Source organism: Ruditapes philippinarum, unplaced genomic scaffold (assembly GCF_026571515.1).
Source record: "Ruditapes philippinarum isolate M1 unplaced genomic scaffold, ASM2657151v2 ctg2380_1_1_1_1, whole genome shotgun sequence".
NCBI classification, from domain to species: Eukaryota; Metazoa; Mollusca; class Bivalvia; order Venerida; family Veneridae; genus Ruditapes; species Ruditapes philippinarum.
In genome coordinates, this window is record NW_026854115.1 from 167,885 (window position 1) to 180,917 (window position 13,033).

At 34.0% G+C, this 13,033-nt stretch overlaps 1 protein-coding gene across 1 annotated transcript in view; it reads right to left on the reverse strand.

Moving 5' to 3' along the window:
• The window catches only part of LOC132738986 (tenascin-like), a gene marked incomplete at its 5' end in the record, with an annotated part of 66,913 nt that overhangs the window by 50,888 nt on the left and 2,992 nt on the right, over positions 1-13,033 (reverse strand). Inside the window, one exon of the mRNA XM_060726624.1 lies at positions 9,617-9,766. Coding sequence (XP_060582607.1) covers positions 9,617-9,766 — 150 coding nt within the window. The remainder of the gene's footprint in view (positions 1-9,616; positions 9,767-13,033) is intronic.

Below are 13,033 nucleotides of genomic sequence, written 5' to 3' on the forward strand. Positions count from 1 at the left end.
TGTCTAATATCTAAGCTCTGGCTCTTTGGGGTTTCTTAAAAAGAAGATCTTTTAAGTTTTTACTGTACACATATACTTAAGAAAATCAATGACCCCAGGGCGGGTCAAATTTTGACCCCAGGGCTTTTATTTGAACAAACTCGGTAGATTCTCACTACAAAATGTTTCATGCAAAATATCTAAGCTCTAGCTATTTGGTTTAAAAAAAAACAACATATTTTAATTTTTTTCTTTTGGTTGCCATGGCAACCAGAGAGCTCTGCATGGATTTAAATTCTTTGCACAATATTTTAAGTTGACCCACAAAAAACATTCCTGTGAAGTTTGTTTGTAACTCAGGCTCAGCAGTTTATGAGGAGATGTTTAAAGTAAAAGTTTGCGGAAGGATTCTGAACGGATGCCGAATTAAAAACATTTACCTTGTGACAGGTGAGCTAAAGAGTGAGTGACATTATGGACAGGATCAATTTTGACCAAAGGGGCATGCTTTTTTTTTAAACTTTTGTGGAGGACATAAAGGTGATGTGTTATGTATGCAACTTATTACATGTATATAATTTATATATGACCAGTTGGTATTTCCAATATTATCATTGTTCTATTTTAGAACATTAACAACATGTATGTACTAGAACTTTCTTAACTGTTGTAGAAAACTCATGCATAATATTTAGATAGAAACTTCTGGAATGTTCTTTATTGTTGAAGTTGCTAGATTATAATTACTTGAGAACATAATAGATCTTTCTGGAATGTTCTTAGTTAATATATATAAATTGACATTTTTCATTACCTTTACCTTTTTAGTCATCAGTAATCTTTTAAGTCATCAATATATTTGGAGTATTATTCAACTTGGAAATTAAGTGATTTATTGGAGCTTGGATTATTAATTATTCTTGTGGATTTTATTGTGGGAATTTATTCTAAAGTGTTCTTGGATTTAACTTGGATTTAACTGTGCTATTCAAAAAGGATCATTCCAGGATCAGACTAGAAATTTGTAATTTACATTTTTATTTGGACTTCAGGTATTTGTAAACATAATTTGTTATTTTATTTTTCTTTAATAATTTTTCTGTAATAAATTTGTTATTGATATAAGTTTGTTGCTGACTTTTCTTTCTCGTTACGCCTGGCTCGTAACAGATGCTACATGCCAAATTTCTAAGCATTATGGTTTCTCTGGGGAGGTTTTTTAAAGGTTTTTTGAAAGTCTATTGCTTTACCTCTTATGACCTACTTGTGATTAAGACTGCAATCATTTATTAATCTTTTGTAGAGGGCTACCTATATATCATTCCTGTGAGGTACTGTCAAAATCCTCGAAGTGGTTAAGAAGGAGATGTTGTTTTTTCAAGAAATTGTGAATAACAAAAAATGGTAGTTGACCAAGATAGATGACAGACACACTACCAGCCCAAGAGATTACCTCTGAACAATGTGTGCTCAAGAGAGCTAAATAAGCACTGTCTACAGTCAGCCACATACTTTGATTACTATAATCATCTTGATAGAGGGTTACTCTAAATAGTTAACAAATAGGCCTTATATTGCTAACCTGATTATTGATTTTGTCAAATCAAAGAAGAAGTTGTTGAAAGTTTTTTTTTTTTTTTAAAAAGTCGACTCCGCTTATAACAAACTCAATGGGACATTTAAATATCTTTTGTTATATCCGTAGTTCGTTAAAAGCGAAGTAGCAACAACTTGCTGACTTGTTTTGGTGAATAAATTTTCCGTGAAAAAGGTATACCTGTCACTGGTTACCGGAATAATCGGTATTTTACCGCAGCGGTAATTTAATGCGGGTCATTTTATTGAACAATACATTATGTACATGGTGCATGTATTTAGACTTGTAGTAATTGTCTATAAAGTGCTTACCATTTGTATTCTTTACTATTTGTTTGTTATTGTTTGGTTAATATTGCAAACAAAAAAATCAGTTATTTGGTAATTATCAGGTATCTACAGCAATTTGTCAACTGAGGGTGCAAAATACAAACTTTCCTTAACGAGTAGGAAATTATGTTTTGAGAACATTTCATCAAAATCTTTATTCTTACCTGTGCAATCACTCAATTGAATAATTATTGGATAGCAGTATACATGTACTGATCTTAATTGAGAGCATCCCGATATTCAAATTTTAACAGTTTGTTTTTACCAAGGAAATTTACATTTTTTTCGCTGTTTGTGACATGAAAAAATGGTTCGCTATAGCCGAAAATTCGTTTTAAGCAATTTAACAATGGGATTTAATATAAAATAAAGAAGGAATAGGCCGAGGATGTCAGATTTAGTCGCTATTAACAATAATTCGTTATAAGCGAGTTTGTTTTAAGTGGTGTTGACTGTACATATAAGGACCCCATCCCCGGATGGAGCAAATTATGACACTATTGGAAAAATTAAAACAACTTTGGTAGAAGACCTACAGGTGATATTATATACCAAATATCAAAGCTAAAAGTCTTGTACCTATAATTTGACCAATCTTGGAAGAGGTCCACTACACAATGTTTTATGCCAAAAATAAGGAACCTCTAGCCTTTGTCAAATCAGAGAAGATTTTTTTAAAAGTTTGTACCATATGTATATACAAAAGGAATCAGTGATCCATGTGTCGCCTCATGAAAGCCATCACTTGGCAAAAAATCATTCAACCTAAAAACCTATGTTTCATGCACAAGAATTTGAAATATAGACCAATGCTGTAAAGTTTCATTGAAATTGCATAAGTAGTAAAACAGGAGTAGTCCTGACAAATTTTAACAAGAGCCTTGTCAACATGGCCATCCCCCGCAAATGTATTTGCTCATTGGAAGAATGTATATGTAGTAGAGCAGAATAATTCAATTTTAAGAGGTCTTTTGGTAATGATAACTGATGGCTGAAGATTTGAAACCTATGTGAATACTGATGGCTGAAAATAACAAAGGGCTATAACTGAAAAATAATGCAAGGTAGGTTATCATTTTTGTGTGCTGCACCCTCCTCAGTAAAATCTATCCACCTAAGTATGAGGCTCCAAGTTGATACCTCAAATACTTTTGAGATAAGCTCCCAACAAATTAGTATGAAAAAGAACAAAGGGCAATAACTTAAAAAATATATAGGGAAGAGTTATCATTCTTGAGCACAGCATTCCTCCTCAATAAGATCTATCCACCTATGACATTTTATGTTGACATTTTATACACTTTTGAGTAATGCTCTGGACAAAAATTAATTTTGAAAAATAACTCAGGTGAAAACTTAAGTATGAAAAATAACAAAAGGCAATAACTCAAAAATTATGAAAGGTAGAGTTATCATTCTTGTGCACTGCACACCTCCTGAGTGAGATCTATGCACCTATGAAGTTTTATGTTGATATCTCAAATGCTTTTTGAGTAATGCTCTGGACAAAAATTAATTTTGAAAAATAACAAAGGGCAATAACTCAAAAATTATGCAAGGTAGAGTTATCCTTTTTATGCACTGAACTCCTCCTCAATGAGATCCATCCACCTATGAAGTTTCAAGTTGATACCTCAAATACTTTTTGAGATAAGCTCCTGACCAGATAGTATGGAAAAAAATCAATGGGTAATAACTCAAAAATTATACAGGGAAGAGTTATCATTCTTGCGCACAGCATTCCTCCTCAATAAGATCTATCCACCTATGACATTTCATGTTGACATCTCAAACACTTTTTGAGTTATGCTCCACTCAGGTGAAAAATTAAGTATGAAAAATAACAAAGGGCAATAACTCAAAAATTATGAAAGGTAGAGTTATCATTCTTATGCACTGCACACCTCCTGAGTAAGATGTATGCACCTATGAAGTTTCATGTTGATATCTCAAAGGCTTATTGAGTTATGCTCTGGACAAAATTAATTTTGAAAAATAACAAAGGGCAATAACTCAAAAATTATGCAGGGTAGAATTATCATTCTTGTGCACTGCACTCCTCATTAATCACGTCTATCCACCTATGAAGTTTCAAGTTGATACCTCAAATACTTTTTGAGATATGCTCCGGACAAAAATGTCGGACGGAAGGATGGACGTACTCACAAAATGGTACTTATGGACTTTTCCTTTGATATTTTTGGCCATTTTAAACACAAGGCTTAAAAAAAAAGACACACAAGTAAAAACCGGAATGAATAGGATCAAAGAGAATTTACTGTTACCCATTGTTCTCTAAGTCACACAAGTACCTCTGGGTTCGTATTGACTGACGGACGGACGGACAACCCAATGACTATATGCTCCCCTGAAATTTTTCCGGGAGCATAAAAAAGGGGCATAATTCTGTCAAAATGCTTGAAAGAGTTTACTACAAACTATAGTTATTGAGCAGAAACCAATAGTTGATGCCCGCCCGCCTAATTGCCCGCCGACTTCGGCATTACAATAACCCGGTTTTCGTTGAAAACCTGGTTAAAAAACTTAAACTTACGGGCATACGCCAACGCTTACACCGACGCCAACACTAGGGTGTCTAGTATAGCTCTACTTATTCTTATCGAATAGTCAAGCTGAAAGGGGACATAATTCTGTCAAAATGCTTGATAGATTTACCTCCTTTCGTATACAGCTTGGGGGCATCATTCGAAGGCATATGTCAATGGAATTTCAAAATATTTATAAAAGGTTACAAAACTTTAACAAAAGTGGTTACTCCGACACTGACGTCAACGCTAGGGCTACTAGGATAGCTCTACTTGTTCTTATCAAATAGTCAAGCTAAAAATCATTGAACCGTCAACGGCTCATGATATGCATAACTAGATTTGGTACTGATCATTCTTATAAAGTTTGGATGAAATTTCACCAATAGATTTGAGAAGTAGGGCAAAATTTTGTGAATCTGGCAACACAAAAAAACACCTTTTTTATTCAAAGACCATAACTTTCCCAAAATCATTCAACCAGAACACCCTTGCAATATGTACAAGGACTTTAGCTACAGATCAATCCTGAAAAGTTTCATTTGAATTTTATTAGTGGTATAAGAGAAGTTAGTCTGGACAAACTTTAAAAATAAATATTAACTCTGACAAAAATCATTGAACCAGAAAATGCTGATGAAATGCTAAACTAGACTTTGTACTGATCATTCCTGTAAAGTTTGGATGAAATTGCACGAGTAGTTTCTGAGGAGTAGTCTGGACAAGTTTTGTGATGGATGGTCGTGCAATCAAATAGGGATAAAGGGTAATTTCTGTTGTTGTTTTCTTTTGTTTAATCGAGGGCCATGGCCCCTTATTCTATTGTTACAGAATGAATTCTATTGTGTTCTTTTGTTTTGTTTAGATGGCCCTATCCCTATTTGGTAGTGCGGACAGACAGACAGACGCACTCACAAAATGGTACTTATGTGACTTTTCCTCTGCTTTTTTTAGCCATTTTTAGTCACACACGGTCTAACGGTAGGACAGCAACGCTCGACTATTCTTAGAGCTTGATAGTAAAAAAAGCCTTGATTAAAAGGTAAAATTTTTAAGCAAAGAAGAAGGCAAAATTTTTCTTTAAATCCATATTACAGTTATAGGCCTTGGACAGAGTCCTATTTATGCTATCAAAAAAGAGTATAAAATTTCAACATGTTTTAAAGCCATATGTTTATGTACTTTGAAAATATTTGAGGTATTACAAACACTTTAACGTAAATTCTAAGTCGAAAGAGGGGTATAATTCTGTCTAAAAGCTTGATAGAGTTACCTCCTCCTGTCTACAGGTTGTGGTCATGATGACAAACAAGTGTGCAAAGTTTCAAATATGAAAAACAAGATCAACAAGGAAAAGCGGCGTTCAATGAACGCAACCCCCATATGACCCAGCAACAAGAACCAATGGCAAGGAGCCCAGGCGGACCCCAAACATAAAAAGGACAGGGCAATGACACGTTAATCAATAAATGATAAATAATTTGTAACTGATTTGTAACTAATTTGTAACTAAGCCATATGTCAATGGACTTTGAAAATATTTGAGGTAATTCAAAAACTTTAACGTAAATTCTAAGTCGAAAAAGGGGCATAATTCTGTCAAAATGCTAGATAGAGTTACCTCATTCTATCTACAGATTGGGGTCATGATTGTAAACAAGTGTGCAAAGTTTCAAAGCCATATGTCAATGGACTTTGAAAATATTTCAGGTATTACAAAAACTTTAACATAAGTGGTTACGCCGACGCAGACGCCGACGCAGACGACGACGCATGGGTGACTACAATAGCTCTACTTATTCTTATCGAATAGTCAAGCTAAAAAAGACACACAAAACCAGAATCAAATGAATAGGATCAAAGAAAATGTACCCAATACTTACACAAGTATCTCTGTCTTTGTACGGACAGATGGTCGCAGAGAAGTGATCCCTATCCGTCGCTACTACTCTGTAGAGGCAACCCAAAAAGGAAAATTAATGACCAATTTGGCGAGGCCGATTTTCACATCAGGGCTTTAATTCGACCAATTTTTGTAGAGTTTCATAAGATCATGCTACACACAAATTATAACCTACGCCTAAGGCCTTGCAATTTCAGATGGAAGATGAGAAGAATATTTTTAAAGAGTTCATTAAGAAAACATTTGACCAAGGTGTTCAATGGAGCAGAACAATTTGAACAAGAATCTGTGTTTGATAAACACAAATGCCCCCGCGCTCACTGTTGTCAATTATTTAACTTTAGAGAGTGAAGTAGCTAGTTTGTATGTGTCTTCTCACCTGAGCATGTTTTACACTATCCTTCAGTTACTTTTCCATCTTAGCTTTTTCATCTTGATAATTTCTCTCAAAAGCCTTTAGCTATTAAACTCGATAAGTAAATGCCTTCATTAATTGTTAACACTTTTTAAATGATAAGAAAGAACAATTTGTTACTAAGAGATGCAAACAAATTATCGCAGTTAATGAAGAAAACCAATCATGTGTAGAAATCTGTAATTGGCACCATTGACCTTGACCAACTGACCCCTACCTCTATCAAAAGGAAGAATATCATGCAACTTATTTTCCTTCCAAATATGAAATAAATTTGTCAATAAATAAAGGCTGTATGGGCAAAAGTGAAAAAATCTATTTTTTGCACTGGTGACCTTGACCCAAATGACCCCTAACTCCATCCAAAGGAAGAATATCATGCAACTTATTTTCCTACCAAATATGAAATAAATCTGTCAATATACAAAGACTGTATGGGCAAAAGTGTAAAAATCTATTTTTAGCACTGTTGACCTTGACCCAACTGACCCCTAACTCCATCCAAAGGAAAAACACCATGTAAGTTATCTTCCTACCAATTATAAATCAAATCTGTCAATAATTAAAGGCTGTATGAGCAAGAGGGTAAAAATCTATTTTTAGCACTGGTGACCTTGACCCAACTGACCCCTACCTCCACCAAAATGAGAATACCTCAATTTTATGTTCCTACAAAAGATACAAGACATCTGTCGATAGAATAAGGCTAATACACCTGTAAAAGTGTAAAAAATCTATTTTTGACATTGGTGACCTAGTCAAAATGACCCCTTACTAAAGGAAAAGGAAGAGGACCTCCCTTGGTATGACTAGTATAAACATGAAAGACATTAACTTAAAAATAAAGACTGTATGAGCAGAAATGTTTAGATTTATTTTTTTACACAAGTGGCATTGACCTTGACCTAGAGACGCCTAACGCCACAAAAAATTAGAGGACCTTTAAAGGTATCTACCTACCAAATATGAAAGAAATCATTAAATAAATTAAGTAATAAGGTGAAATGTTTTGATAAATCCAACTTGGCGGAATAGGTTAACCATACAAGGCCCTATTTGATCAAAATTGAAATTACTGGGAATGGATGGCACATTTATATAACTTGGCAATATCATGTACATTGTATTGATAAGTAAGTGTGGAAATTATAAAGCCATTAGTTCAGATAGAACATAAGATATTTCCAACTTGCCGGTTTAGGTTAACCATTATTCATTTTCTAAGTGCTGAAAAGGGCCATAACTTGGTGCAAATGGAAGCCATAGTTATGTAACTTGCCCAGATTATAAACTTTGTATGGATTATTAAGTGTGTAAATTATAAAGCCATTGGTACAGGTAGAACTTAAGAAAAATCCAACTTGCCATTCTAGGTTAACCTCGTACGAACGGACGGACGGACAGACGGACGGACGGTTCAATATTTATTTTCCCGAGGGCATAATAAACAAGAACGTGTTTGTTAAACACAAATACCCCCGGCTCCGATTCTTGTCAGTAGCAATATTTCAAAAAATGTTTACCCATTCACTCAGTTATGGACAGAAACATTGCCAAAAAATTATAAACACTAGTTATATTGCTTGACAAAGTCATGGCATTTTGTAATTGTGAAATATATAAGTTGCCAAGTCATTGCTATGACTTGTGAAGTGATAAATATTCAACTTTATCAAATGTATATAAATGTAAGAAGTCTATACTTGGCACCCTTGACCTTGACCCACTGACACCTATAGAATATCATGCAAGTTATCTTCCTACCAAATATGAAATACACCTGTCAATAAATAAAGGCTGTATGGGCAAAAATGTTAAAATCTATTTTGAGCATTGATGACCTTGACCAAACTGACCCCTAACTCCATCCAAAGGAAAAATCCTATGCAAGTTATCTTCCTACCAAATATGAAATACATATGTCTAATAATAAAGGCTGTATGGTCAAAAGTGTAAAAACCTATTTTAAGCACTTGTGACCTTGACCCAATTGACCCCTAACTCCATCCAAAGTAAGAATAACATGCAAGTTATCTTCCTACCAAATATGAAATATATCTGTCAATAAATAAAGGATGTATGGGCAAAAGTGTAAAAATCTATTTTTATCACTGGTGACCTTGACAGACGGACAGACGGACGGACAGACGGACGGACAGTTCAATCACTATATGCCCGGGGGCATAAAAAATTACGAAAGCTTCATGCTAGGAACATCCGCGGAAAATTTCATCAAATTTGACCCAGTCGTTTCTGAGTAGAATTTGTTTGTAAAAAAGTTGATGACAGACACAGACACACAGATGCAGACAGACACAGGACAAATTGATATCACAAAAGCACTTTGTGCTCAGATGACCTAAAAAATTGTTTAGCTACATAGAAGGAAATAAGTATACTGTCCTTAATTTGCAACTAGATTCTTTTCTGACAAACCAAAATAATTTCAATAATCTTTGAGAGTATCTTAAAATGACTGTTTTTCATTCTTGCCAAACAATGTTTTGTTAGAGTCTTTTAAAATGATGCATTTGAATTTATCAATATATCTGCAAACATCATCTTGTTTGAAACAAAAGGCAAGTATACTTCTCAGTTATAGTCTGCAACGGTCACTTTCATATTGATACGCTGCCATCTAAAAAAATTCCATATTGTGTTCCTTTTGCCCAAAGTGATGAATCTTAGTACAGTTACTCTAAAGGTTACAAAACCAAGTACAGTTATTCATTTATGCTGTGGTAGGCATTTTAATGTGTCTAGTGTTGAGTGTACAATAAATATTGTCCATGAATTGGACAAACTATTTAACTCAAAGGATATCATTGACAAATAATTATTTCTTACCACATGAACCTAAGTTGCAAGATACTTGCTGAGATCCAATTCCTGGAGAACAGGTAGCACCACTAGGAGTGCAAGTTCTTGTTCTAGTTTGGGTTCCATCTCCACATGATACACTGCAGGTTCCAAAATCACCCCATGTCCCCCATGTAACTAGAAAAATTAACACAACAAAATAACTACACCCTTGTATTATCATATTTCATTACTGACTGTGATTCCTTTCGTGAAGAAATTCCTGATACATTGTATTATAAAGTGCTGAAAAGGGCAATAATTTGGTAAATATGGAAGCCATAGTTATGTTACTTGACCAGATCATGAACTTTGTAATATTTAGTAAGTGTGTAAACTAAGAAGCCATTGGTACAGATAGAACTTAAGAAAAATCCAACTTGCCGTTCTAGGTTAACCTAGTACGGACAGACGGACGGACGTCCGTTCCAACATTTTGGCTTTAGGGGCTATTTTCTGTGTTATTTTCTTTGTTTTCTTAAGTGCTTCTAGCCCCTAAACCCTTTGATCACTTTATTTCTCAGGATACTGTTTATCTGAATAACACAGCTTTTTAACAAAAAAAAAACCCTTTTCAATTCCTAATGTTTAAGATAATTATCATACTTTTTAGCTTGTTAAGCTACCTGCCAGTATCAATAAAAGTAAAACTTCACTTACTTTCAAACTTGTTCTTGAATTTAATTATATCTTATGTTTATTGTTTTATGTTAGACAGGACACATTGTGTCAAGTTGGAAGACTTTTTAATAATATAATGCATTTTATGTTTTAAGATGGCATATATTTTTTAAATGTAAGGAAGAGCTTAAATTTAAATCTATAATATTATTATTCAGAACTTTTAATATCATTTAAAACAAATCCTTCATAATACTTCATTGTACTACCCATCGTTTGTATATTCTCTTAACCCAATTAGACATATTCATTTGCTAGATTTCAAGTATTTCTGCAATAAAAGTATTAAACTTTAAGGTGAGCACATATCTTTAAGCTTGTATGGACATATAACAAAACTAACACAACACACATCAGCAGAAAAGCTGGAGCTATATGGCAACATTAAACATTGAAGTTTATCTACTTCTAGCACAAAGTCCGGGTGATAAAATAAAACACTAACTATTTGATACTGACTCATCCATTGCCTCAATAACCTAAATTCAAAGTTACAAAAAATGTCTTAAAATACTCACTGAGATCTGTATGTATTAAATGTGGCTGACCTATTCTAAATGAACTGCTGCTCATTTATGTGGTGAAATTATAGTTAAAAACTAAACTGATGAGGTTATAAGTTAAATAACATGTGATATGAACATGTATCCCTGATTGTATTGGGGATCATATGCATAATATCAATTAAACTAAAAGTTACGATGATCAGTCATTGAAAATTTGACAAAACTAATTTATTTCTAAAACAAGAATGTGTTTGTTTAACAAAATTCCCAAGATTTGGCTCAGATTCTTATCAGTATTAATATTTTTAAACAATGGCCCTGGATCGCTCCCATGACCCATCAACTGCATCCAAGAAATGTCTTAGACAAGCATCCTAGCCAAGTTTGATGACAATTGAGTCAAAAATGTGACCTCTATTGTGTTAAAAAAGGTTTTCCATATTTGGGCAATGTCACCAAATTTTTGACTGGAGATGCCTGACAAATTTCCAGAATATTCGGATCAAAACTGCAGCCACTAGAGTGTTAAAAAGAATTTTCTATTTTTAGCTCCTGTGACCTAGTTTTTGACCGGAGATGACGCATCTTCGAACTTGAACTAGAAATCATCAAAACAACCTTCCTGACAATTTTCCAGAATATTTGGATAAAAACTGCAGCCCCTAGAGTGTTAAAAAGCTTTTTTCTATTTTTAGCTCCTGTGATCTAGTTTTTGACAGGAGATGACCCATCTTCGAACTTGAACTAGAAATCATCAAAACAACCTTCCTGACAAATGTCCAGAATATTTACATCAAACCTTCAGCCACTAGAGTGTTAACAAGCTTTCTCTTTTTTTAGCTCATGTGGCGAAGATAACCCATCTTCGAACTCGATCTGTATTTCATTGAGACAAACATTCTGACAAAGTTTGACAATGATCCAATCAAAACTGTGACTGCTAGACTGTTAACAACCAAATTGTTGACGAAGCACGACGACGGACGCCGAACATAACCCTATCACTATACCTCACCTTGACCACTTCGTGGTCAGGTGAGCTATAAATGTTTACCCATTCACTCAGTTATGGACAGAAAATTTGCTAAAAAATTGTAAACACAAGTTCTATAGCTTGACAAAGTCATGGCATTTTGTAATTATAAAACATATAAGTTGCCAAGTCAATGCTCTGACTTGTGAAGTTGAAAAATATCCAACGTCGTGCAAGTTATCTTCCTACCAAATATGAAATACATCTTTCATTAAATAAAGGGTGTATGGACAAAAGTGTTAAAATCTATTTTAGCACAAGTGACCTTGACCCACTGATCACTACCCAAATCGAAAGGATGAATACCATGCAAGTTATCTTCCTACCAAATATAAAATATATCTGTCACTTAATAAAGGCTGTATGAGCAATTGTGTAAAAATCTATTTTTAGCACTGGTGACCTTGACCCAACTGACCACTAACTCCATCAAATTTTATGTTTCTATCAATTATAATTAACATCTGTCTATAGAATAAGGTTAATACACCTGTAAAAATGTAAAAATCTATTTTTAACATTGGTGACCTTGACATTGGTAACATTGACCTTAACCCAAATGACCCCTTACTACACCAAAAGAAGGAGGACCCCCCTTGGCATGTTTGTATTAAACTAAGACATCAACTTAAAAATAAAGTTGTATGAGCAAAAATGTTTTATTTATTTTTTAAACCAGTGACATTGACCTTGACCCTAAAGACCGCTTACTCCGCAAAAAATTAGAGGACCATCAAAGGTATTCATCTACTAAATATGAATGATATTATTAAAGAAATTAAGCAATTAGGAGAAATTTAAGATCAATCCAACTTGCCGAAATAGGTTTACCAGACAAGATCCTATTTTCAAAGTGAAAAAAGGGAAATAACTGGGAAATATGGATGACACAGTTATATAACTTGGCAATATCATGTACTTTGTATTGATAAGTAAGTGTGGAAATTATAAAGCCATAAGCATAGATAGAACTTAAGATATTTCCATCTTTTCGTTTTAGGTTAACCATTATTCATTTTCTAAGTGCTGAAAAGGGCAATAACTAGGTACATATGAAAGCCAGAGTTATGTTACTTGTTCAGAACATGTACTTTGTATTGATTAGTAAGTGTGTAAACTAAGAAGCCATTGGTACAGGTAGAACTTAAGAAAAATCCAACTTGCCGTTCTAGGTTAACCTCGTAC